Source organism: Phalangium opilio, unplaced genomic scaffold (genome assembly GCF_054372755.1).
Source record: "Phalangium opilio isolate 3A_F unplaced genomic scaffold, DU_Popi_V2 ptg000024l_1, whole genome shotgun sequence".
NCBI lineage: Eukaryota > Metazoa > Arthropoda > Arachnida > Opiliones > Phalangiidae > Phalangium > Phalangium opilio.
Genome location: NW_028324155.1, coordinates 5,536,903 through 5,564,774, shown reverse-complemented (window position 1 = coordinate 5,564,774; position 27,872 = coordinate 5,536,903). Strand labels below are relative to the sequence as shown.

Here is a 27,872-nt window from a genome sequence, read left to right as displayed (position 1 = left end):
AAAGAAATAAACCATAATTATTGACAGATATTATAAATCATTTATTACATAAATTGTTGGCACACACACAAAATGTAGTGACCACGTTAAAAATTTCCTTAATTTCTTTTTCTTTCTTTTTCATCTCATTAATTAATTAATTAACAATTAATAAGTCACTTGAGTGAGGAATTTTTATCTTTCTTAAGTAAAACATTTCTCTATATTTCCCCAGGGGCAATAAACCAGCTGTTATATAATTCATTTAATTATTACGTTTAAGCTAATTCATTAAAATTCTTATTACAAAAAACTGATATGTTAACTTCGTATTATTATTATTATTATTATTGAACATTTGGAATTATTTATTTATTTATTATTTTTAATATCTATGTCCTATTCTAGTATTGTTTTTTATTTTACTTTATTTTTTAAACACGGTATACTGTTACTGAAAAAAAAATGTTACGTAATTATAGGGTTTTCCATTTAAACGCACAATGGAAGGTTACGTAGTGTACTATGGGATATTTTAAGCACAGCTTAAAGGCGTGCAATTTCATTTCCCGCTGGAAAACCCTATTAAATATATTATTAAAATAAAACTTTCTTAATTTTGTTTCTTTTCATGTTTGAAAATATAAGGCCAAAGATTAATGGTAAAAGTACTTATATAAAAATGCTCCGTTTTAGAAAAAGCATTGTGTTTGTTGTTGTTGATACATTTATGTAAATATTACGATGTATAAAGCTTAAATGCTTAATAAATCCAATTATGAAAAGGTTGGTGACAGATTTCAGGCGATTTTTGGGCAATTTGTTTGCGTTTTAAGGTAAAATCAAGAAGTTATATCAGTATCTCAGAGAGAAGGTATAAGATGCCTTTGTATTCGCGCGCCATAGTCCCAGTCCCCTTTTCAAAATACAAGGGGGGACGTAAAAGGAAGCCGGGCTATTTCGCCTCTCCTCAGTCGGAAAATGCGTAGTTTTCGTCATTCGCGTCGCGCTGACGTGCGTTTTCAAGAACCAATGAGATGCTGGTTGTAATATAGAGACGGGGATTGACTCCGGACCTACGTTTGGACTGGAGATAAAGCTGGAAATCTGGCGAATTTATACCTTCTCTCTGAGATACTAGATATAACTTCTTGGTAAAATGGACTGCGTTACTTAATTTCTCCCAATATGGAAATGGCTATACGAAGACTTTTTTTTATAAATGCAATTAATAAAATTAAAGTTCCCGTATTAATATAACATTTTTCCATCAGCGTTAATTAGTAAAGGGTAAAGGGTAATTAAGAAAACCTAAATATATCTAAACGCATCTCAATCTTAAGTTATACATTATCTACACAAAAAAGAAAAATAATAATATATATAGACATGATTAATAGACGCGTTTAAACCCTGTTAATTATATTAATTATTATTTAATTTGAAACTAAATTAAATTGGCTTAATTAATCCATCCGAGTCTATATTTAGATTATTTTTTTCTCCCAAAAAACTTTCGGCTATAATCTAGTTAAATAAGATTAAAATTAAAATAAATGCAATATTTATGTAATTGGTTCTAATTTTATTTGAAAATAAAGAAGGCTAAGAAAGAAAATAACAATTAATATTCATTGCGTAATTAGGTTATAATTAGTCCCAAAAAAGTCTTAATTATATACCAATTATAATGGCACTTATGGTATAGGTGTAATACTTTTTCTTTATCGGAAAGTATAGTAAAAAAAAAATCCAAAAAAAAAATTTTAACTAAAACTAAAAAAAGTAAAAACCAAATGCAAATTAATTTGTAACTCAAAAGCTATACCTATACGTTTAAATTTTCTTTTAATTTTTTTATAAATACCTTTTCTTCTTCTAAAATAATCCATTCTTTTTTAGCACCACAGCAAAATCAAACCAGCTGATATTATAAAGACAAAAATGGCGCGCGCTTTTCTTTATTCAAAGCCCACTCGATCACGCGCATCACGACGTAAGCTGCTCGTGCTACAGAGCAGCGCAGCGTCCGCGAGCGCGGATCGAGTGGGCTATGGTTTATTGTACCTGAAAATCCTAGCGGAAAAACGCGAAACTACGCAGCAATTATGGATGGGGATTTAAACGAAACAAAAAAATAAAAATTGAAATTGAGAAATTAAAATCAGCGTAGTTGATATATACTTTGTTGTTTTTTTCTATGTTTTAGTTTCTGTTAGTGTATGATAAACGTGTTTGGTTTTAAGGTGAACCGTATCCTTGATATTCATCCGCTGGTCTATTACCGTATTTAGCGCGTCGTAAAGCGGCTAAATGTTCACGAGCATCCTCTAGCTCCTTTTCTTTTCTTAATATTATCTCCCTGGCAACAATTTCTTGCGCAATTCCACCAACCATATTGTTGTCAATAACCAAACTACGTTCGTCATCCTGTTCAATCGCTTGTTGAGCGGCCCGGACCAAATTTTCAGTGGCTTTCTTAACCGCGTTACCTGCAGCCTGGTTGTTTTTTGGCCAATGAAATAGGGTTGAGTTGTTAAAGTTATAAATCAACTTATAGGGATGTGCTGGGACCATACTTCTAATCCCTTATGCCCACCCATTAGGTAGTGGGACTATTCACCAATAGTAAACAGGAGGAAACGAAAGGGTGGACAAAGGGTTGCTTGGAGTGACAGGGGACAACCTTCTCGTCTCACTTAAGCCTTTTCAAAGTTTCTAATCTTATTCTTCACGCATCCGCCCCCCCCCCGCGCCGTAAAGATAACATCTCATTTCTAATATACAGCGTGTGGAACCCTGCGTGAAGGCGAAATTTATATGGGCTAAAGTACGCGCTCTGTGGTACTTTGGGTTTGACTTTATTTTATCTCGATGACCATTGTATATACTTTTCCCTACTTGACAACTTGACATATGTCCATAGGGACTTGGCAATTCGGGCTTAACTCCGCCCCAAGCGCCATTATGGTATGTTTTTTAACAGAATGAAAGCTACATAAGCCCCTCCTCCTGGTATGCTTTTTAGCACTAGTGGAAGGTAGTCTGACGTTGCATGACGTAGTACTGCCAAGTCCCTATTAAAGTCTTTTTATCTGAATAGTGGGGGCGTCTTCTTGATTTGTAACTGGACAACAACTTTTAGGGTAAAACTATGTACCGGACTACCCAATAAGAATATAGAACACTACCCCGCACATCCCCAAAATAAACTCTGCACGCCCTAAATTTGAAAGAAAACTATTGGCTTACCTGTAATCTTCTCATAGCTTGAGAGTCGGGATCAGCTTTTACTTTGCAAGCGACCAGAAGTTGAGCCGTGGAGCTGGCGACTTGTCTGGCAGCTGAAATCAACTTTTCTTCAGTAGCGTGACCCTGCACTAGAGAATTCGCAGCTTCAACTAAACTATGAGTCGCTGCGGCAACCAATCGGGCCTTAAATGTTAAGAAAACAAAGGGATACTCAAATAAAATAAAAGAAGATTTAAATGAATAATATTTTCAGTTCTTACAGCTGAAATAAGACCTTCCGACCACTGTCCATCATCCGACGTGTATAAAGGTCTTGCACCGATCTTTCCGGCGGCAACTAACTCTCGTTGGGCGGCGGAAGCGGCTTTAACAAGAGCGGAAGTGGCCGCGGCAATAGATTTCGCGGCTTCTAATATCATTTCATCAAAGTTCAAATCGTCATTCGTTTCCTAATAATTTAAACTTAATTTTAAACCAATTTCTGACATTAGAACATTAACAAAAACGCGTTAAAAACAGATTAATTGTTGATTGTTTCTTCCGCTCTAAGTATATGTCTGATTCTTGGTTGACATTAGAAACACAACCAAGAATATCAAACATATCTCAAAGCAAAAAAGAAATATTTTTTTCCGATTTCCGTCTTCATTCATTTTACTTCCGATTTTAATTTGAAAAAACACATTGAAAATTAAACTAACCTTAACGCTTGTCCTTCTGGGTTTAAGACTAGCCAATTTTTTGGCGGCAGCGTCTATAGAACTGGCAGCACCCAATAGTTCAGTTTCAGCAATAACCGTGGGGTCATCGGGATCTACCCAATCAGAGCCTTTCATAGCTTCGGCACCATTTACCACTTCCGTTACAGCGTGTGCGATACTTCTAGACATGCTTACTAAATGCTGTTTCCCTTCATTACTAGGTTTTTGAATCACCTACGATACAAAAAGCGCCACACCAAAACTTCCTTAATTGGGGAATTAGGCTTAAACATTAGGCTTAGGAACAGAAAAGGTTATACTAACGTGGTGAACTTTTTGCAACAATTCACGGTATCGTATAGCGCAGTCACGTCCGGATAGAAGAATTTTGGTGTAAACTTCGTGGATATCAGTAGAGTATGCCGCGCACTAAAATAAACAAATACACAAACATTAAAGAAAACTTCTAAAACGTTAAAACACTTTTAAGTCTTACTTTACTAGTAATTAGAAGGTCGTAAATGGCTTTACGACCCATATTGGCAGCAACTATGACATCATCTTGCTTGCAACTATTACCAGCGGCAACAGCTTTGGCAGTCGCTAACGTAACTGGTTTAGTTACTCGAACTAAATCTTCAGGAAGTGCCTTTCGATGGGGAATTTCGGGAGAATCATAGGCCCTGATTTCTTGTTCGATAGCTTGTATTGTTGATTCTAAAGCACGGGTTCCTCTGGCATGTTCGTCTTCCACGGCTCGAACAGTTTTTAAAAGCGACGTTACGTTTGTTACCATAACCTGAACATAAATTAAAACAAATTAATTTCCAAATAATGTCTTTCTTTAACAACAACAACACTAAAACAATTCGAATTAACTGTTAATTAAATACTAATTAATTTGAATAAAAGAAACACTGAGCAATGACATCGTCTATAAATTAACTAACAAATTGTTATTATTAAATTGATTTCAAATAAATTAATTTTGGGTCCATGAATTTTGTTTTTATCAACACATGCAATGCAGTTAAAAACGTTACGTTATTTAACTAACCATGCGGTAAGTTAAGAATCACTTGCAAAATATTCTATATATTTATGTATCTTTTGTAAAAACTGAACATAACCGAACATGCCAATAAATATCATCTTACTGAGATAATTTTATCCTTTGACGAAAAATAATTCCGGAGTTAATTATTTTAATTTTAAACAATTTTCGTCAATATACATACGCATATTAATTGTTTTTTTATTATAAAACCTTGTACAATACTGAACGATATAATTTTAAGTACCAAATTTTAACGAGTGTGTTTTATAAATTTGTAAATTTTCTATATCGTTTTGGGAGAAGCTCTGATTGTTGTTTGTGCTAAAAATATAAATATAGTATACGGTGGCAGGGATAGTTTTGATTTTTAGGAACTTTTTTAGTCGAAACTTCTTATACCATGTTTATATAGTTAATTTATAAAGGAATTTTAGTAGAAACCTTAATTAGAACATCGAATTAAACTATTTCTATAGTGTTTCCATCAAGCTAAACTTGCTATTCCTATACTTTTTTCTATAAAGCTATATATTCTTGATAATATTATCAACACGCAATCTAAATGTTGTTTAGTTTTTGCATAAATCAGAATTAAAAATTTCATAAAAACCTATCAAAACACGAAAGGCATTGAGATTAAACCTCGCTAGCTCTAATTTGTGGTATATATTTTAAGTACCGAGTGCCCAATAACCCATAAAGGCATCACAGACAATGCATAAATTTGTAATTGGTTGTTGTATATTAATTTCCCAGAATAAATATATGTTTTGATATCGAAAATCCTTTCAAACTTTGATTTTTGCGCAAAAATGGGCATAAACCTTGTGATATGTGAAACGATTGGTCAATTTTAAAAGGTTTACGGTATAGAAAACTATCATTTTCGTTCGTTTGTTTGTTTAAGATTCGCGGCTAGGAACGATTTAAAGCTAAAAAACCGAGCTATAAGGCACAAAATAAATTATATTGTACGCAAAAATAAATTAATTAAAGGGAGTTGTCGATTAATTTAGGGGTTTTCTTGCAAGAAAGAAAGAGCTAATTTTGGGACGTCGTCGGTGGCAAATTCATATCTTGAATTTCATCACCAACGGGTTCGACTAACTCCAAATTTTCAACGGAAAGCAAACGAATCAGTTCTTCTTCTTGATCCGAAGCTAACCACTCGGGCAATTCTACGTCGGATGGGCAACTTTCGTAAGCTTGCACCTAACCAGCGATCCAGGAACAAAAAAGCCAAAAAAAGGTACCCAAGAGAGAGGAAGAAATGAATTGGGAAAGGATGAGGGTAAAGAGAGAGAGAGAGAAAGCTTGTCAGATCCCCACAATTTTTAATCAATAGAAGAAACCACACCAAATTTTCAAAGAAAAAGGGTTACAAAGACCAAGATTTTACGGCAGGGTTTTAGGAATGGAAAACATTGTGGGGAAAAAAAGCTTGGCACAGCTTTTGTTTTTTTGGTATAACAAATATGGAGACAGCACTATATCACAAAATGGCCAAAGTGGACTTTAATCTTCGTAGAGGGTTAAATATCATCACAGCCTGTCGCGAATTTTTTTTATTTAGTCCGAGATATGTCGTGTTAGACGTGGGGGAAAAAAATGGGACCAAACCAAATTGTTATTGTTATTGTTATTAGTTAATGGCAATTATCTGGTATGGTTTTCTTCCAAAAATGATCAGTTTTAAAAATAAATTTTCAATATAAGCGCACTATTTTTCTCTCTCTCACTTGATATCTAAGTTATATTTGATACGAATTTATGCGTTTATTGTTTTTTCAAACGGTAAAGTTTTTATAGTCATTGCTCAGTTTTTGCAAATGTATATATATAGATAACAATTGATTGTTCGTTAGTTATTTTTGTTTTTTAAAAAATGAAAGCCACATAAAACGTAAATTGTAATTAAAATAAAGTCTAAAATTTCTACTGGACTGTGAAAAAAAAAAAGCCCAAAAAGATGAAAGTCCACAGAAAAAAAGAGACGGTAAAACAAAACATGCATTTGAAATTAAGGAAATAACCTTAAAAGGAATCCTACAGACGCTGTGGCAATTGCTTAATTGCATACCCTCCCCAAAAACGTAACCAAGGGGTTTGCACAAAGCGTTTGGAAGAACCCTTTTAATGGTAACACTAAACTAGTCAATCTACTAAGGAATATTAAGGAAAAGCCTGGATAGATGTGGCTTACACATGGATACGAAACTCTAATAAATAGAGAAGTTATCTATCTATTCTTAACCACTACTTTGATCTCCGTAATCATCTATAAGTTTCACACGAATCATGCTTATATATAAAGAAATATAACGAAAATAAGGAAAGGAAAGGCTTACCTTAGCCGACTCCTTAAGGTTCATCATAGCAGGATCGTTGACATTCTTTCCTGACGCGGCTTTGGTGGCTTGTATGAGATCACCAAGAGCTGACGCGACATCCTTCACGGCGTTTATAAGAAGTACCTGAAGAAGGTAATTACCTCAATTAATCAAACTTTATATTTTAAAATTAAGTTTCTGAAAAGAGAGGGTTAATGAGGAAATGAACACGGAACTAACCTGAGCTTCGGGGTTATTTGAACCTAAAGAAGCCGCCCCAAGTTTGACAACTTCGGCTAATTCCACGATAGTGGTTACCGCATTCTGAGCCGCGACTGCTAATTGTTCCTGACTGGAAGCAGCGCCTGCTACTAAGGTTTTCGTATCTTCAACTAACGCCTTTGCGGTTTTTAAGATGTTTTCACTGTTTGAAAGAGTGAATTCGAAATTAGGCTTAACGCACGTAAGCCTAAAACGTAAGACTTATCTTTAACTTACCGGTGATCGGAGAAAGTTTCAGTTTCATTATCAGCGTGAAGAGTTCCAGCCGTGGCGAACATAATGGTAGTATCCAAGTCACCAATAATACCACTAACGGTACTGGCGGCGTTGATACAAGCTTGAGTACCCCTAGAACCAGCTTGGAGTGCGGCCAAGACGAAAGACACCTTTTCAGTAACTGATCTGGCGTTATCAGCCACATCTCGTTGACTAAAACTGTCTCCGGGGTTGCTTTGACAAGAACCGGCGGCTTTAGTCAAATCAATACAAACGGTGCCCAAATCTTGGACACTAGATCGAATACGGTTGGCCACGTCAATGTTGGAAGTCGCGGCTACGGCCCCGCCAGTGTCCGAAGCCAGACTGGCAAACTGGTGGGATAAGTTAGCGGCCAACGGTCCCAATAGCGCGATATCGGTGGTGGATTTTGTAACCATATCTTGGGATATCCTGGCAATTTCTTTAGCGGAGTTGACCATTCTCGTTTGGTAATCCACGAAGGAATCATCCCCGCGCGATAAGTAACTTTCGTTGACTCTACTGACGGATTTGCTGATTGTTTCAACCAAACCAGTAACGATTCCCGCCTCAGTGGCGGCAACTTCGAGTGTGTTAATCAAATCGTGAAGCGCGTCTCTCATGGCGTCAGAGGATTCATCCAATTCGTTATGAACATGAACCGCCTAAGACCATTTTTTAATAAGTCACGCGTTCTTATAGGACTAAAGAATAATAAAAAACGGAACATGAATGTCACTTAATTACCTTTGGATTTCCACCAGCTTCCTTGGCAGCGTAAATTAACTGCAAAGCGCATTCGGCCACCGTTTTAGTTTGATCCAAAAGAGCCATTTGTTGTTTGGAGTTGACAGTCTTGGATGAACTTCCAACAGCGGCGTGAACCAAGGGTTCAAAGTAGCTGACCATTTGAGTGACACCGTGTCCAAGTTTCTCAGCTTCTCCTTTAGCGGCGCTTCTAACTGGGTCAATCTTTTCCAAAATTTCGGTGGCGCTACTCTCCATTTGTTGTTGGAAGCCCTTAAGAGAGTTCTCCATCCTTGGTTTCAAATTTTGGCTGATTATGTTAAGAGAGGCTTGATCCAGTTCTTTAATACATCCACTAAGGCTCTCGATAGCTTCGTCGCATTCGCGTTGACCCGGTGCCTTGTCCCTATAAGTACTTACGCGTTAAGCTTGGCTACTTACCCTAAACTCTTAGTAGAAAAAGTGGACTTACTTGATGGACATCATAAGTTTCTTCATGGCATCAGAAACAGTTTTACTGTGATTTGAAAGTGTCTGCCAAGAAGGTGGATCCTTGGGGTTGAGAACCAGAACTTTAGCGGCTCTAACGACATTGCAAGAACTATCAATGATTGATTTTCCCGCGGATGTAATTGGTTCCTGCGCGGCCTTAGCTTTGGGGCTAATTTTCGCTGGTATAATTGCGAATTCGGAAGAACTGGCGAATGTCGTCAAGTTTTCAACAGCTTCGATAAGTGGTTTAGTGGCGGCTGAACAGTTAGCGCGATTCTCATCATTGGGGTCTTGATCTAGAACCTTAATCTCCTTTACTAGACTAGCGGTGGCATTAGCAACGTCCTTGGCTGATTGAACAAAATGACGTTTGGCCACTGGATTGGTCGTTTTAGACGAGGCAACTCTGCAAGAATTGCATAGAGACGAAGTGTGTTTGGCAATTTTGGTAGCAGCAGATAGAATCTGTTGTTGGTTGCTGGTGGGATTGGTTAGATGTTGGCAAGCCATTTGAATCTCTTGACTAGCGCGAGCGAAATGACCCAAATCAACAAGACCAGGTCGTCCTGCGACGCTAGATGGATCCGATATGGCAACCAAATACGCGGCTTGAGCCGAAGACTCAATTAAACCGCAAATGGCATCTGAAACATCGTGAACGGCTTCTCCGAATTGCTCGTGTTCGTTCCTCTTGGCGTTGTTGGCGATACCATTAATGCCATCACCCAATCTCTTTGATTTCTCCATGACTTGTTCCAGACATTCAAAGTATGATCCATCAGTTACGGGTTCGGATGGGTTTTCTAATAACGGCCTCATCATTTGGATGTTTCTGATGGCATTGTCACACTCTTTTTGACCGGGTGCGGCCGAAGTACAGACATTGATAAGATGGTTGATGCTTTCAGTCACGGATCTGCGTAAAAACATTGGTTAGATGTTCCAATTATGGACTGTAAACAGAGGGAAACTTACCTAGCTGCAGCTGAAAGTTGGTTCTTGGCATTGGGAGCACTGGGGTCCGCGGCAACTGATTTCGCAGCTACTAAAAGTTTACTCGAAACCATAGACACGTTCTTCAGGCTGACAACCATGGAACCCCTGACTTCAGTATCCTGAAAAGAAATTCCAAAGTCTCATTAACGATCAACTTTATGAAAATAATTAAGAAATGAACATTGAGGAATGTGTTGAACCCATGATTATAATACCTTGGTCTGACCAATCATTTCAACACCGCAATCAAGTAGATTTCCAAAGGCATTTCCGAACTTCTTTGCAGAGCCGGCTAATTCAACAGGAGCGGACCTAGAAGAGGCAACTACATCCGAAGCGGCTTCATTCAAATTGGCAGCGGCATTATTCAAATTGCTTTGAAGTTCGCTGTATGGTTTAGATGAAGACGGGAAGTCGTAGGTGTTCAGAACTTGGGACGCTTCAGTGATACTCTTAATCGCGTCATCAACATCTCGTTGACCAGGTAGGCAATTAACGCAATTGTTTAATGCCAATGAAACCGTTTTGGCAACCTAACGAACATTAAGCCGTTTTGTTAGACCAGGGAATGAGATTCCATGTGAGTATAGTTTTTACTTGTGATAATCTCTGTTGGTTATTGGGATCATTTGGATTTTGAACCGCGCGTCTGGATTCCTCAATTAAGTAGGAAGACTTATGCATAACGTCGCGAGCGTTATCAATAATTTTGAGTTGCACATTCTGGTCCTTGCTAGTTGCGGCTACACCCCTAACTGCGCCTGTAAGAATCTTAAGGGCATTTGCAGTGTCTCTGGAGGCAATTCCAGTATAGTTCTCATTGCCCTATTCATCAAAGTCAATTTTAGTTTGCTGTAAAACGCCGGACATTTGTCGATTATTCACCTGTGAAGCGGCAGTAAGAAGTTGGGCCATGGAAACACCAACAGTCTTGGATGTCGCGCCCAATTGCAAGGCGCAAGGTTCGCTCATTTCTCCTGGTAAAGGTTTAAGATCAAAGGCTTCCGCGGCTCGACGGAACGCTTGCAATTCCTCATCGAGGGAGGCAATTAAATTCAGGGCATTTTCAATCTCCAAATTGCCACAAGCTTCTTGAGACTATAGTTGATGTCGATTTATTTAATATTAAACTCACAAGATTTAGTACTTGATGGCACTCGGATAGGGTGGTCGTCGTCTCATGGTTGGATGAGGGCAACCCACCCTATCTCTATGCCTGCAACTACTGAATACTGAAAATTACCCTATTGACGATAGTTCTTAGTTCAGCTAAAGCAGTTGACATCTCTTGGGAAGCGTTACCCAATTGTTTGGCCGACGCCTGATCAGCTATAGTTGGTATAGCGGACTTGGAAGCGCTGACCATATTATTAGCGGGAGTAATAAACTTATCGCAGGCATTAATTAGAGCTAATTGCGCGGCTGGATTATCAGGATCTGCGCGAGTTCCCTTAACCCCTTGTACAACACGCGGGATCACATCAGCAGTTTCCTATAAAAATGCGCGGTACCCAATAAGAAAAAACCAACCCATCTTAAACCATGACAACTGACGTACTTTGCAATGATAAATAAGTTCCTCGTGCGCGGCGTGGTTGCGATTATGAGGTTCGGAACCTTGGGCAGCAGCAATATTTTGAGTAGCCATGGCCGCGGCGTGTTTGGCGGAATTCTAAACATTAAGTTAATTTCATTGTCGTTCGATTCTCATAAATGTTTCAATTGTAATTATAATTAAAGTACCTCCAGTCTGATGATGATCTTTCTCTTGATGGCATTACTCGCTGCGAGATTAGTGGCGGTACGCAGTTCTTCAGCGGCTCTTCTAAGAGCGGCTTGCGATTGGGTATCGTGTGGATTACTAGCGCATCCTTTAGCAGCTTCAACCATCCTGGACGTAGCATCAGCTAATAATTTCGCGGCAGCTAAAAGTCTCTTTTGAATGTCAGAATCGGACGAAGTGTCCGCCTCTCCCTTAATGGCTTGAATGAGATGGGCAGTGGCCTGCGTTTGGCCACGTCGATTACTAACCTTCCCCCGTTAATGTTTAAAAAAGGGACAGAAAAAAATTATATTTACCTGAGCCAAGACCTTAGCTTGACGCACCATCTCAGTGGCGTCACCAGTACTCTGGAAAAGTTTATCAGTAGCATCCAAAATGGTGTCTACAGCACCTTCGTGTTCCGAGACCCTGGTTCGCCTTTCGGGTGGTGATCTGATATGGTTTAGAAGATCATTCAGGGCTTGGGTTACTTGAGTCGCGGCGGAACCCAATTCCTTCAACAGTAACTCATCACGCGTTGCATCCTATAAAACAACCATGATATTAAACAACCCAAAGTACTTTAACTCAGATCAATGTCTTACCCTTGAAGTTCCAACGACACCTTCCACAGCTTTGGCAACTTCCTTAGCAGCTTCCATAACTTGTTGTTGGCAAGCGGGACTGGCAATTGTTGGCGCGACTACCTTAGTGCAAGCTACGAGTTGAGAGGTCGCCAACGCGCATTGAGTGGCTGAATTGATGACCTTATTCTGGACACCTTGATCGTCGCATTTACTCGCTACGTTCTTGGCTTTCAATACCAAAGAAGCTGTGGCGTTAGCGACAGCCTTAGCCAATGATAAGAGAATATCTTGGGTTTCTTTATCGTATTCATCCTCTTCCTCAATCGTATATAAAACAGCGTGACTGGCTTCACCGACGCGGCTAGCAGCATTAAGTAGATTTTGTCTTGGTTCTTTTGAACCAGGTTCGGCAGCTCGTAGGAAGTCAGAAAAGGCACTACATAAACTTCTGGCCGCACCCAAGAGTCTCTCACCCGAGTTATCATCACCCAATAAGGCAGCGATCATCTTAACATCCTTGGACATTTCCGGTAAGTTAGAGGTACTGTAAACCAAAGTTCATTAGCAAACTTTCAATTAGTAACCTTAACTCAACCTTACATGGTAGTAATTGCAGCTCCGACAGCCGGATGATCAACATCCTCAGGTGGTCCAGAAGTTAAGGTTATAACCTGAGCGGTTGCGGCATTCATGGCCGCAATTTGGGAAGACACGTTTTGTTTCTTGACATCCATCATGTTCTGCTTCCATTGCAATGAGGCGGGATCGGTTCCCATTTCCGGAAGTTTGACTTTAGTGTCCAACTCGCGCTCGGCAGCGTCCACCGCGTCTTGTCCCGAGTAGATGGTTGTAAGTAAGGCTCTTTGTGGTTCGCTAAGTTGGGCAGTTTGCATCTGAGGATGCTGAGGCTATATTAAGAATGAATGGTTAAGAATTATTAACATTTTTATTAAATTTACAAAAAACGGCAATAAGTTAAATGTAAATTAAGGCTTAGAGCGGCTAATCTCACCTCTACGGGCATTTTCATCTAATGTTTGCATGTTTTTTAGTTTAGAGATTAAGTTAATTATATTTAAAGCTTAATTGTGAGTGAGTGCCTACCGTGACTGGTGAATAAGTATTATGAGCGTGCCCTTTCACAGATCCATACTGAGCTCCTTGCATGTGAGAAGTGTGATAAGGTTGCGCACCTAATTATAATTATTGCAATTAAAATAATAAATAAGCAAAGTGATTATGTGATGAACAGTGAGTGCAAGAAATTACCATTTGCTCCTGGTCTAATAACAGCGGGCATGGCGATATTTCCAGTGCTAGCATGACGGGCTTTTGGTTGTACAACATTCTCGACAATTGTGCCTCTATAGTTCAAACGTGTCAAGTTGAAACAACAACAAAATAAATTGACGAAAATGTGTAACTTACTTGGAAGGATAGACATTGTCTTCAACCATAGGCGCACCTTCATCTCCTTCAATTCCAAAGTGATCTTTGGCTTTTTTCTACAACAATAAACGTTTATAAGACATTCTAATACTTGATCTAGAACATGGCACCATGGCACAACTTACCTTCTTCAAAATAATATCGATGTATCCAGCGATTAGTTGAGAAATCTGTTCTCCTTCCGTAGTTTGAACTGAATAGTACATATCAGAGTAATCCCCAAAATCGAGAGTAAAACTATTAGGGGATGCGGCCCATCTTCTGACAGTTGTCAATGGCCACGTTTTCAAGATCTCTTTAGTTTTTTCGTCCAATCGAAGGACACTATCCTTGGTGACACCGAGTAATCTGGGTGCTAATTTGTTCTTTCCTTTCATTTTCTCCTTCACCAAGAAGAAAGTTACACCGTATGTCTTAAGGGAACGGGCTAAGGCAACGTATTTCACTTTTGCTTCTAATTCAATAAGGCCAACGAATTTCTTATGATTCTGTTTTGAAAGAAATTTTAATTTTAAAGTAATTGACTTGTTTTTAGGTTTTAAAAATAATATAAATTACATACAGGAAATATTTTCTTCTCAATTGCTTTGATTTTACAAAAATCTTTTGGTAAAAACTCCTTTAAACTGCGATAAAAGAAAAAGAATGTTTCAACTTAAGTCTTGACTATATCTCAAAGGAATGATAATATCCCCCGCCTTTCTCTACGCTAAAAGGTTACGTTGAAAACTTACTCTAAAAATCCAGGTTTGTGTTTCGTTTCAACATGATCTCCAAATTGAATTTGGCATTGAATTCCGGCAAATTCGCAAGCCTGATCGACAGTAACTGGATGCGTACCATTAAGAATAGCATCTCTAGCCTATAATATTAATTAAGATTAATTTAAACCCAATTAAACTATGTTAAAAATTGTTTTATTTTTACCTGAACATATAAAAGATTTAGTTGAACTGGATCTCTTGAATCAACATTCTGATCAGAGAAAAAATATTTTCGCCTCAACAACAATGTCTCTTCCTCGTCAATTCCTTGTTCTCTCAATGTTTTGGTATGATCCACCCAGTTCACTGTAATTAATTAATAATTAATGAAAACCTTACTAAATTAATTAAAAGATAATCAATCGTACAATCATCGTCAGTTTTCAACTTTTTCTTTAACTGTTCCATTTTTTGATCCTTATCTTTGTCTTTATTCTTATCTTTTCTTAAAGTAAGTGTTCCTGTATTGGTCTCCTTGGGATCTTCGGGTAAATCTCGAACCAAGGAGTATTCATCGTGATTTGTAATACCTTTAAGTTAATTAAACTTTAATTAATTTTACCTAAAGTAGGTATAATTAATTACTTTATACCTATTTTCGTGCAAATAACCACCATAAGATTTGCAACAGGTTGGCTATCATCAATCAAAACGGTCTTAATGGTTCCATCTAACATTCTAACGCGAAGTGGTCTAATTTTGCGTTTATACTCCAACAGATCCTAAATTTAAATAAAATGATTAAACTAATGTCAAAAATAAATTCACCATTAATCCCTTACTCCATTGTGAAGAATATAATATTCTAAACTTCTTCCTGGTTCAAGCCAAATACCCTTTTTAGGGTCCTCATCCGCTAAGAATAAACCATAATTCTTGGCTAAAAAAAATATACATAAAAGTTGTGAATTGTTCTTAAGCCTAATTAATTAAATTAACTAACAATCTTCAAGATTGGCCTCGGTTATCTTATCCCTGATAATTCTACAAACATCGTAGACCACCATAGAGGGGTCAAATTGCATTGTCTTAACGACATTTTTCTCAACAACGCTGACTTTCAGCGAAAGGATTCCAGTAGCCATAGTTGTCTTTTATGTAAATACTGGAACGAGAAAAGGTAGAAATATTTAATCCAAATGAATCAAGTTTAACGTTGATTTTATATAAGAAATAAAGGATAAAACACGTGTCTTAAGGCATGTAAGATGCCCTGAGGGGAGTATTTCTTTTTATCACAATAACTTTTGATAACAGCAAACGACTTAAAAAAACGATTTATCTCTCTGGTCTAGAGTCGAATCTAAAGACTCCCCGAATTCAAGTCGTTCTGAGTTAAAACTCGTTTTACCATTAAAAATAACCAAAACTAATGAAATTATCTCTACTATTTTTTTAATAGAGCATTAAAAACAGCCAGTCGTAAAATTAAAATCCAAATTCACATCAAAATAGTCATTTGAAGAAAAAGTTAAAAAAATAAAATTGTAATAAAAAAAATGCTGTCTGGACGAAAAAAATCAAATAGTTTAAATAAATATAAAAAAACTAGTGAATCCACAAGAGTGCAAATCAAGGTAGTTTCTTTTATATTTAAACTGAATAGATAAAATAGCGATAGAAAGAAACCGTCGGGGTGAAAATGGGATGAAATGGGAGAGAGAGAGAGCAAAGGGAATCTTAAACAGTTTCCACATCCAGGTTTCCTTGACAAATCGAGTGAAATATGGTCATCACTCCCACCCACAAGAAAATAAAAAAAAAAACCAAAGAGTGTCATCTGCCTATGACAAGCCTCCTTCTCCTGAACCTTAGCTAACCACCCTCTTTCCTTGCCAGCCTCTCGCGATCCCTGATCCCAAGGAAGGGAGCGCTAGGAGGCTCGGGAGGAGGATGGAGAACTGATGCTTATCTCGCTTAGGTAGAAAGAGAAGGCGCGACAAATCGGAAAAGTCATTTTTACGTCTCTAAAAAACAACAGGCTTTACCGTCGCTTTACCCTTGGCACCTAACCTGACCTATTACTGAACTTTTTATATATAATGCTGGCAAAAGTTCCGTTGTCAGAAGAGCGTAGATAATTTAACAATAAAATCTTTTTATAAAAAGAAAATTATTTTAAGTTGAAATTTTCAAGGCAATCATGTAGTACTTGTTGTACTGTTCCTCAAAATTCTGATTCACCTAAAATTTATTCAAGATAACGCCTTTTTCAAGAAGAAGTTCATAGAACTTTTCATCTATCTTGTTCAGAAATATCAATTTAAAAAATACAACTCATTTCTAAACAAGGTTCCCAAACTTTAACTTTAAAAAAATAATTCATAAACTCTCGAGAAACGATATGTACTCTTTTAAAATAATCCAATTAAATTTGATTAATGTTTCGCGACACGATTTAATTGCTAATTCCTTAATGACAGGAATATACTAAAGGCTTATTAAAATTAAAAAGGGGTTACGCGATACCATTACCGCCGCCAGCAGCAGTAGCATCCATGTTGGATCCCGATGAGGTAAAAGGTCATAAAAGGGGTAGATGAGGCTACGTATTAATCCGCCAGAAACAGAGCAGGGTTAAAAGAGTAAAGTGTAGTAGACCTAAAAGGCTTGGGTGGCGTTATATTTTGTTAAGAGCAGTGCAAAGCCAGGCTGAGCAGCGCGTGAAATATGTTATCCATCATGCTGTCACCTTCAGACCAGCCGGGCTCTCTCTCCCCGCAAACGAAAACCTCCCATTTTTGCAAGGATTTTTCTGCCCATAAACTCTCAAACACCCCAGTTTTAGTGTAACGGTGTGAGGTCCCCCTTTTCTAAATTTTACTTTATATGATCGCACCTTCGTATTAAAAGGCAATAATAATTATCGTGTTCTAGACAAAAATTACTGGCAATTACACTTCGGCTTGCTAAATTAAATTGAGAACTATGCCTACAAATAAAAAATACGCTTTCAACTTTAAAAATTGAAGAAACGTCAACAGAAAAAGGAGAAAGAGAGAGAGAGAGACCTGATTTTTATGTCATCTTGAAGGGTCTCAAGTTTCTTCATATCATATCACTAAATAAATATTAACTCTAAAGTTAATCAAAACACTAATTCATTCAATCATCCCGCGAGTATTGAATTCATTTCTGGTACTTTCATATCTATAGGTTTTCAAGAGACAAAACTCTGTCCAAATAGAGACGACATGGCGAAAATCCCACGTCTTCTTTGATTGGACGGAGTAATACGACTACAGAAGCGAAAATCAAGCAGATAAGCACTTTAACTTTATGTTTATCTACTTCCGGTAAATCCCAATCACGAAAAAGGGTTTTAAAAAAGCATATAAGTGAAAGATGTCAAGACAAGAAAGTTGGAAAGAGACACTGCCTCAACTCACTCACCAAAAGAAGCCGGGATGATTAAAAAACGGTAAAAACCCGAAAAGAGGAAGAGAGAAGTGTGTTAGAAACTTTGAGAGTACAACAGGCGACGAGAAAGTCATCAAATACGCGACGGAGGAATAAAGATGGGGAAAAGTGGTGGTAATTAGGGGTTAAAGCACGTCCCAATTTCACTGCCATCCCTTATCCTTATATCGAGATATATCTATCTACTCTAGTCGATCTTATGATAAAATAAAAGCACCGAGCGCACCGCGACTGGGACTCTACGGATTGAGGGAGTGTGTGACCAGACGAGTTGAGTCGAGTCAGTCAAGTTTGAAAGAAGCTCGTTCCGCTTTAACTCGGACTCTTGGTCAAGACGCCCGAGAGTCGGGCTTCTCCTTATGGAGTTTTAGACGAGAAAGGAAGAAAGGGAGCGCGAGTGTAAGTAGAGAGAAAACGGAGATGCGAAGGAGGATGGAGGATGGAGAAGGGATGGTGGCTGCAAGCATGGGGAAAGAACTTTGGCGCCACGGATCTTCGCCCCTTTTTTCCCTCCGTTCGCTCTCTCTCTCTTTTCCCCGCATCTTTATCCTTTCTTCTTCTAGTTTTTCCGTTCTTTATATAACTGGTCGCTTATTCGCGACCCCGGTATACCAGAGCAGCAGCCTTCTTTCGTCGTCTTGGACCGTATGTTTGCGTAAATCGAGGAGGCATTCGCATCACACGAGTCAACTATACTCACGCGCACCCATCAAGCTAAAAGGGATCACGTGGTACAAGTCTAACCATTAACTATTCCCAGAGCGGTTTAGGGTTAGGTTTTCGCTAAAACATCCTTTCAAATGCTTAAAGAGAAGGTGAAATTAGCTTTGGAAACATGGCGTTATCAATAATTAGGCTTAACCGCGTTCAATCTCCCTTGGTTACACAGCGTATCAGCTTGGTAAACTATTCTATAAGATGCTGCAATAGCAATTCGGAATAGATAACATTTCGTATTCACCCTAACTTTAAAAATGAATTGAGGCTGGGTGAACCAGCGAGGGGAGAGGGTGAAATATGCTGCCACTACTATAGTAAAGTGTCCGCCGAAAGCAGAGAGGAGAGAGAGAGAGACTGATAATAACGGAGGGGAGACTACACCACAATCCATCTTTGAAAAAAAAAGAACCGCCGAATTCCTGAGTCTCATATCTTTTTACACACACAGCTCTTCCGAAGAAGAATGTGCGTGGTTATATAAGAATGATAAAGACGTCTTAAACGACTTTAAAATATTTCTGTTCCATAAAGACTATATTAAAAACTGTCAAATTGAGAGCGGAGGAACCTTGTAATCTAAAGAACAGTAGACGAAAAATGATATTAGCCTGGAATGGTTGGTGACTGGAACCTAGACTAAATAAATGGTCTAAAATCGAGTAGCTTCGTAGGCAGCGGCCGTGTTTGAAAACAATTTATTTCAAACCTGCATTGCCTCTTTACTAATGAAGCATAAATGCGTAACAATTCGCGCCAAGCCTACTTTTGAACAGCATGCAAATTGATATATTATTGCAAATCATTTGGCGAACAAGAGTCGGCACTTGTATCGAATCACACATGGCAAATATAACCCAAGTCTATAAGGAGTTTTGGGTGTAGCAGGGAAAAAAATATTTGCCGAAAGGATTTGTTGAGCTGGGTTCAGGGACCTCCCACAAGAGACCAAAAAATATTCCATACTAAGTTGTCACCACACTCGAAGCTAATCCCTACATTATCAAGCCCTAATTCAAATCCCCGGAGCTTAACTTAGTACGTGCTGCAATCTAAGAAAAGAAATAGACCAACCACCCTATAGTAAAGCCGATTCATAACCGTTTCTTACGTTTAAGGATATAGATTTCCCCAATCATCCTCTAGTCCTAACTCTCTCTCCCACACACAGATTAATTGGCACCGGTTGGTCGAGTGACTTCCCTATTTCCCTTCCCCCTCTTGGCTCGCAAAACCCTGCGGAAACTAAGGGGAGATGGGATGGGATAGGAAGAGGCTGAGGAGAAAGATCCCGCCGTCATCCCTAGTCTAGGGATTTATTTCTTTTAATGACAAATAGAAAGAATGACTGGTAATAACACGACGCCGTTGTTAGCTTTTAAGATGAGTAGAGGATGGACAATGGGGGGAGAAAAAAACATCCTGCTGGACTTTATATCGGCAGCCATAAATTTACTGTGCGAGAGACGAGAAAAGGAAACCCACGGTCACTGCAAAATGGGGAACAGATGACCGTTTACTTCCGACCAGTTAGGAAAACAGTGGATACAACTGAAGGCGACAAAAACGTGGTGCGAGATATCTCGTACAATGGATGATATTTCATTTATACGAAGTGCCACGACGTGACAACTTGATCAGATCATCAGGGTTGCATTTAAATCGTCTTGGGTGACATTATTCAACGACTAGGGTCCAAAATTATGGAAGGGTTAAGGTGATGGTTTTAATTTGGCGTAACTGATGTAATAAGTTCAGTGATTGTAGCAGCCACTTCTCTATAATTAACACGAGGACACATTCAACAACGATAAAACTAATCGTCAGTACTTGGTATATATACTACTTGTCATAAAACGGACAGCACTAAACGGAGAAAAGCAAGCAACATAAAAATCGGATCTCAAGTTGATGAGAGGTTCTCTTACCAATTAATACTATTCATACAAGAGTTTTATCATTCGACACTTGCAATGCAAACTAAGTACTCTTAAAGAAGAGTCTAGGCAGACTGCTCGAAATGGTTTCAAAATAACTCTTAATTACCCATCCCTGTGAACGTGGGATATTCCATACGTATACGATAATCTTTTAACACTACGATATTCATGCTCACACATAGAAACACAGGGGGATATTTGGGTAACAAAACATGGGTGTCAATTAGTTTTAATATTCTTACGCTCTCAGTAACGGACAACGATTGAATCAAGGGGGTCTTTTCTTCCATTTTCGTAAAGTTTCAACGGACTGGACATTTCTCTGGTTACTGTCTTTGATACCCGCGGACATCCCGCGTTCTGAAAGGGGGGTAGCGACTCAAGGTAGACCCGGTAAAAATTCAAGGGGTTCAACCTGGTCCAGGTTTCTCGCGAAAACCGTTGAAGAGCAAACGGTCCTGGACTTTAATCTGGGAGGAACGAGTACTTTCTACCCACCGCTTCCGAAAGGTGAAACTTCTCTGCGGAACTCGAAGTCGTACTCTAAGGGTCCGTTATCTGAAGGGGGGTTCACAGAAGGGGGCTGCGTATTACATCTTCAAAAAAGGGGGAGGCGACGAAATAGCCTTAAAACTAAAGGCTATCACCATCACCTATGACGTCAAAAAGCGGTGATGGTGCACCACCATGAGGATTAGAGGGTGTGGATTGTCCCCTGGTCCGAGGCGTGGCTCGAGAAAATTTTGGCGCAGTGGTCCCTGATTCGCTACAGTTTTCCCAGAAAAGGGAAGGGGGTGAATTATAACTAAGAATACTAAAAGAGGGGGGTCGAAATATAAAGGGGGTAAAAACTATGGGTGACACAACATTGATACGGATGAGTATCCGGATAAAGGAGGACAGGGAATTCGTCTTTAGTGGGATGAGGATGGGGAGCAATGGTCCCATCTCTCTCTCTCTCTCCTTCTCCTCTTCCATCCTCTTAAAATCACCCCACCGTAAGCTCATTAGATTTCTAGGAATATACCAAAACACGTCCGTACATCCCCTTCCCTCGTAAAAATGATAGCAACGCTATGACTTTCGCAATTAGCGTTGTCACTGATAGAAACTAAATAAAAAAGGAGCATATTCTAATACGGAGGAGGATGGGCAAACTTTCTTTCATACGCGTCTCTCTCTCCTTTCCTTTAAGTTCGCTCTTGGACCTCTCTGAATTTTCACGGATGAGGAAAAACGGACAAAAGAATGATCCCATATCCCTCTCTCATATATACTCAATCCCCCAAAACTATAGTGATGACACGCCCAGTGGAGAACCATCTTCAAGGAACCGTATAAAAACATAACATATATACAGGGTGTTTGTGAAAAGTCCATCAATAATGAAAGAGCGTATTTATTGGGCCATTTTGAGTCGAAATGTTCTATGACATTTTGCCGTCCGAGCCACGGTTTTCGAGTTATGATTTGAATATTTTAGGGATGACCCCTTCATTAAATTAGCGCTGTCTTTCAATTTCTTAATTAAATTTAAGGGGTCATCCGTAAATTACTCCAATCATAACTTGAAAACAGTGGCTCGGACGGCAAAATGTCATAGAACATTTTCGACTCAAAATGGCCCAATAAATACGCCCTTTCATTATTGATGGACCTTTCACAAACACCCTGTATATCTTGAAGGATCTGAAGATGCTGATATAAATAAGATTGTTATCGTTTGTTTTCCATGATCTCATTTTGGTCTAATTTAACAAAGCCAATTTACGAGAGAATGTTCTTAAGGTGTAAACAATATCGTAACGTAAAAAGATTTTCAAGTTTAAATTGAGAATACTTTGGTAGACGCTGCGAGGGGTGGAAACTGATTTACTTTGGCATAGAGCCTGAAACAAATTTCAAACGTAAAACTCACGGAAAACCTTCACTGACTAAAGCTAAACCGAATGAAAGTGTATACGACTATAGCTTCCACCCCAGGTTTTTGCCTAAAAATTCTATTTATAAATGAGTTTTCACTAAGTTGTAAACTTTAAGGGGGGCTTCTTCCAAATTTTAGTTGAGTAAAAAAAGGTTTTTTTTTCTTTTGACTCACCACTTGTTTTTCGTTATTCAATCATTCGTTCGATTTTTGGGATGAGTTTAAAACAAACAAGATCACCTGTGAAAAGACGAAAGAAAAAGTGACAGAACGTCAGAATAAAGTGGATGATAAATTAGAGCAATTTTGTCCGATTTCGTAATAAGTTTAAACCCACGCTAAAAAATTCATCACTTATTACTAATTTTTGTCAAAAGCGGAAGTTAAAAAATCTTCCACAAAAATAGGATATTTGCGAAAGGAAACGTGTTTTTTTATATAGAAAAATTCGCGTGTAGAGACCACACAGAGACTTGGGTTATTTCATTATAAAAATCATTAGGCTTAACTAAAGAAAAAAATGTATGTATATTCAAGATATACATGTTTTTCTAATTAAGAAAAACATTCTTTCTACCCCGGGGAGGTTTTTCTCTAGTTTTCAAAAATACGTGTGCATAATGACGTAAGATTATTTTAGGATAGAGGTTCATTATCTGAAGTTACGAAAAAATTATGCTTTTGACTTCATATTTTATTTTTCATTGGCAGGAAAAAGTCAGACTTGAGGTCAAAATGTCACGTGTGAGGAGGTCAAAGGTTAGAAACATGACACCTGTCTTTGATATAATGTCAATTATCAGCTAATGAACTTACGTAGGTTTTAATATAAATTTATCAAAATGTCACCACGTGTGAGGTCAAAAGGTTACAAACAGGGCACGTGTCTTTCATATAAAATTCAATTATTTTCATATAAATTTAAATCTATCGTTTTCGACCAAACAGTTGGGAGTTCATTTACGTACTTTGAAGCCAAAATAGCATAGCCAATTTAATAATACAGGACCCGCTTAAATTAAACCGTTACGTTAACTACTACCCTAATTACGCAATGAAAGCGTAGGTGTATGAAAAGAAAAAAAAACAAAAAAAAAACATTTGAAGATATTAAAAAAAAATGATAACGAAACATAGTTTTCAATTTCTAAATAAACTTGATGGAGTTTTTTCTTGGCGAAAGATATTGCAAATGCACCGTAAATAGAAAATTAAATAAAATTTTAAAAGGGTCAAGATTTCCATCACCTTGTGCTAGACGTTTTTTGGCAACTTCTCAACGAAATAAATCTTCACGGTCTTCTTAAGTATAAGAGGTGACGGCGAGGAACTATCTAACTCGAGAAATCAACCTCAACTGACACAAAATTCATCGCGAATTAAACGTTGGCAAAGAACTTAATTTTATAATGAAGTTACTGCCAGTTAGGGATGACGATTATTTTTTACTTCTTTAAAAAATAAAAATGTGGGCGAGGCTTAAGTAAAGTTTCTTACACATATGTTACTTGTAGCTTAGAAAATATAAAAACCTCTGCATTTGGGAATATGAGACAAGCCCACGCTTAAACCGTGGGATTTAAGAGAATAAAAATCTTAACTTGGATAAAAAAAAAAAAGAATTGGGAACGTACTACGTAGTAAGTAACTAACCTGTTGTTCATAACGGGCACAAATCTTTCTTGAATGGTTGATAGTTAGTTAGTACACACATGAATTTATCATAATTTCCCATGAATAACAAACAAACAAAACAACAATACTTTTTGAATAACAAACAGGCAGTTCATAGCTACTTCAAACGGTTTAATCAATATTCTTTGGAAGTTTAAATTTATTCATCGTAAAGACGTAAAGACGTAAAACGGATAACACGAGCACTCCTATGTCTCTAAACTCAGAATTTCTATCTTCATACACACCCAATTCAATATTCCTACACTTGACTTAAAAGCGATGAAATAGTAGTGGAAATTCTTTCCCTTCTTGCAGTAGACGTAAATGTATTGTACAATGAAAAGGCCCTTTTGTTGTGGGAAGATTTTTTTTACTAGCCATATGCGAATTCTGTGGGAGTTAGTAGGAAACGCGTCGATTACGTCAAAGAATTTTATACCCATCTTATTACTTCACATCCTTATTTTTCAACAACAAACTGGTAGAAAATGTTCGATTAAAAAAAATATGTCAAACTATTTCTTCAAGAAAAAAACAACTTACTTTTATCTAATCAAACAATTAATAAGAAGTTTACAAACACGAGATTAAACTATATAACTATATTTCAAAACAAAAATTAATCGAAAAATCTAAATGATTTAATCGTTGGTAGAAGTAGTAGTAGTTGTTGTAAAAAACTCTCTCATTCTTATGCTACATTAATTCCCCCATATCGAGAAATAAAATTTCGCTCTCTCTTTCTCTCTCTCTCTCGTTCCCTCTTCCATTTTTAGCGAAATATTTTAAGGGAGAAAAAAAGTTATGAAAAGGATAAAGAAAAAGAAGTTGAAGCCTAGGAGGCGATCGGACCTTTAATATCTAAAAAGGAGCATTGGAAGAGGAGAGGAGAGGAAAAAGAGAAGTTCGGAGCCAGCTAGGAGGATGTGGGAGAAGGCTGAGGAGGCCAAAAAGATGCGGATGCTGCTTGCCGCGATGGAGGTGGAAGAAATAGCGCACCACCATCCTCGCTCCAGAACTACACCAGAGCAAGAACAGAGATGAGGAGGACATGGGGGAAACTAGGCTTCATCCCTGCTCCAGAGCTACACCGAGCAAGCAAGGAGGGATGAAAAGAGAAGGAGGAAGAAGAAAGAAGAAGAGGAGGAAGAGAAATAAGGAGGATGGAGGAGAGGGGATGGGCACCTAGAAGAAAAAAGGCTGGGAAAAGGGGCTGAAAATGAGGCGCCCAAGTGGCGCCGTGACAACACAGACGACCAAGAAAACTCGGAAAGGGAAGGGATGGAAGAGGGGAGTGGGGGTAAAAAAAAGTCAGATGGGGGTGGGAGAGTCCCGAAGTCCCGTTCACTTCAAACCAAACTAAAGAGAGAGAGAGACTATACCCAGAGATGAGATGTAATTTAGTAGTTTCATAAATCGAAATCTAACATATATATAGAAGCCAGCAGTAAAAAAGAACGTGCAGCCCTAGTTGAGGGATTATCCCAGAAAAACTACTACCCTGCCCTACCCAGCTTAGCCAAGAGAAGAAATTCTACTAAAATATATTGGAAAGGGGGGAGGGGATGCCTTCTATAGAGGATGCAGAAAAGTATTTTTTTTTTTCATTCCTAATTTTCTAATGGAGGATGTTCTTTGAACTTCTTTCCCTTTTGAAGTTTAAATATACTGGGTGATGCAAAATACGGTGGTGTGACCAAATGGGCGATTATGAGTTAAAAATGTTTTATAGCGTTTTTTGAGCTAATTGACACAGCTTACAAGCTATGGTTAGTTTTTTTCTTAAAGTATGACCCCTTAGCTGAACTTAAGGGGTGTAATCATAACTTTTTGGTACACCCTGTATATTTTTTAATTTTTTTTTATTAAGATTTAAGATATGGATGACTTATTCAATAGATGTAATTATACATTAGTGATGCTTGATACCAATTCATAACCTTAATGAAGTCAATAAAAAAATTGTTGTTTTTGTTTAGTTTAAATTTGTTATTTATTTATTTAAGAATATTAATAGAATACTACAAATTTATTAGTGTCGGGTTTTTAAATAACTTATGGTTTTAGTTTGATTGTTTAGTATAGTTGTGGAACTATGTTATTGGTGTTTATAGGTTTTGAGAGAAGCTAAGGGGTTTATACTTATTATAACAATAACTCCATTTCAAATTAATAAGCAATAGCTGCAATAAATGAAGCATAATTGCATAAGCACTGCAATCCCCTTAGCTTTTCTTGCTATATAATATTAAATTAAATTAAATTAATAGATTTTTGTTACTATAGTTTTAATTTTATTTTATTTTATTAAAAACATTCTAAATTCCACTGATTTCAACAGCAAATTTAATTTATCTATTTTTCATTTTTTCTTCGGAAGTTAGCTTTTTATCAGGATTAAAAAAAAAAAGCTTGTAAAATTTGATACTAGCTTCTGCTGGCTGGGAAATCTAAACAAACCTATTAAAAAAAAAGTCTGTTGTTAGTAGTCTAGTTAGTAGGATCTAGCTCAATTTAATCTAGGGTCATTTAAAACCATTTTGTGCTCATTTCTTTAATGAGGCCACAATAGCATAATTAATGCAGGATATGGCAGCTACTAAATATTTTATATAACAACTCAAGGTTAATAAAATTAAACAATGTTGAAATAAGTTTGGTTGGCTATGTGGTAAACCAAAATTACCCAAACATTCCTAAGTGCAAAAATTAAATTTGTGTAGAAGCAAAGGCATTGGCATTACTGCGACTTTTAACAAAAAATTAGGACTAATATAAATTTTAAATAAAGATTTAACTCTTCTAATAACTCCCGTAATTAATAACTAATTGCCAAAGCTGTTATTTAATAAATAAAATAACAATTTAAGTTACAGAAGTAACCAAACTTGGCTGCTATAACGTTTCAACAACCACATCCTACTATTTTTAGACCAGTAGCTTCATCGGTTTACACAAAACCATAAATTAAAAATCGTTTAATTCTTTAAATATTAGTTTTATAATTTATATTTCATTTTTCGTAAGTTTCGACAAAGGCTTAACTCTATTATCAGACGATTATTTATGCCCTAAAAGGCAATATTCCCGTAGAAAGAAACTTAAGGCTTTTTAAACTCCGAAAACCAAGGCTTAGAATATTGTACGGAAAATCCAACTTTGTTGGCGGGAGTAAAATAACATGGGAGTCGGCTAGAAAACCGATGCTAGGCATTGCTAGCGTACACCGTAGGCCTAACATAAAGCCGACCGATATGACCGCAAATTTTAATAAATTTACACCCGTATTAAACCCACTTAATTACTAGATGAAAGAACAATAGCTTACCTTAAAATTTCGAGTTGATACGGTTCTTCAAAAGTAATAATCAGATAACAACAGACACTTTTTGATACACTAGTCGAACTCTCGACTCGTCGGGCGATGGCACACCCTCACTAATGGCGTCTAGGAGCGTGACGTCACGGACGGCCGGAAGTGTCGTTCCCCGTATAAGGATTCAAAATTGGAAATGCTGTCAAAACATTTCGTAATTAGCGTGTTTCAATACAGAATTAA

General features: G+C 37.5%; 1 protein-coding gene across 3 annotated transcripts; it reads right to left on the bottom strand.

Moving 5' to 3' along the window:
* Window positions 1-17: 17 nt before the first annotated feature.
* rhea (Talin_middle and talin-RS domain-containing protein rhea) lies at window positions 18-27,810 on the bottom strand. 3 transcript variants are annotated; one of them, XM_089868169.1, is made up of 34 exons: window positions 27,642-27,799; window positions 22,811-22,876; window positions 15,579-15,740; window positions 15,418-15,515; window positions 15,228-15,357; window positions 15,004-15,165; window positions 14,799-14,941; window positions 14,606-14,733; window positions 14,434-14,497; window positions 13,997-14,359; window positions 13,851-13,927; window positions 13,692-13,786; window positions 13,527-13,615; window positions 13,023-13,330; window positions 12,441-12,966; window positions 12,153-12,380; window positions 11,817-12,077; window positions 11,632-11,745; window positions 11,317-11,565; window positions 10,959-11,171; window positions 10,671-10,898; window positions 10,289-10,606; window positions 10,053-10,192; window positions 9,058-9,993; window positions 8,586-8,991; window positions 7,818-8,503; window positions 7,560-7,743; window positions 7,338-7,463; window positions 4,429-4,731; window positions 4,257-4,361; window positions 3,933-4,166; window positions 3,492-3,680; window positions 3,232-3,414; window positions 18-2,478 (listed from the first exon to the last, which is right to left on the bottom strand). In XM_089868169.1, exons 3-34 carry the CDS (start codon window positions 15,718-15,720, stop codon window positions 2,221-2,223), a joined length of 7,686 nt encoding a protein of 2,561 aa, XP_089724295.1. In that variant the 5' UTR covers window positions 15,721-15,740; window positions 22,811-22,876; window positions 27,642-27,799; the 3' UTR covers window positions 18-2,220. The 3 variants fall into 3 exon arrangements, with proteins under 3 accessions (XP_089724295.1, XP_089724296.1, XP_089724297.1); XM_089868170.1 differs by lacking the exon at window positions 22,811-22,876 and having other exon boundaries at window positions 27,642-27,796; XM_089868171.1 differs by lacking the exons at window positions 18-2,478; window positions 3,232-3,414; window positions 3,492-3,680; ... (1 more) ...; window positions 4,257-4,361; window positions 4,429-4,731 and adding an exon at window positions 5,001-6,201 and having other exon boundaries at window positions 27,642-27,810.
* Between the last annotated feature and the right edge of the window lie 62 nt (window positions 27,811-27,872).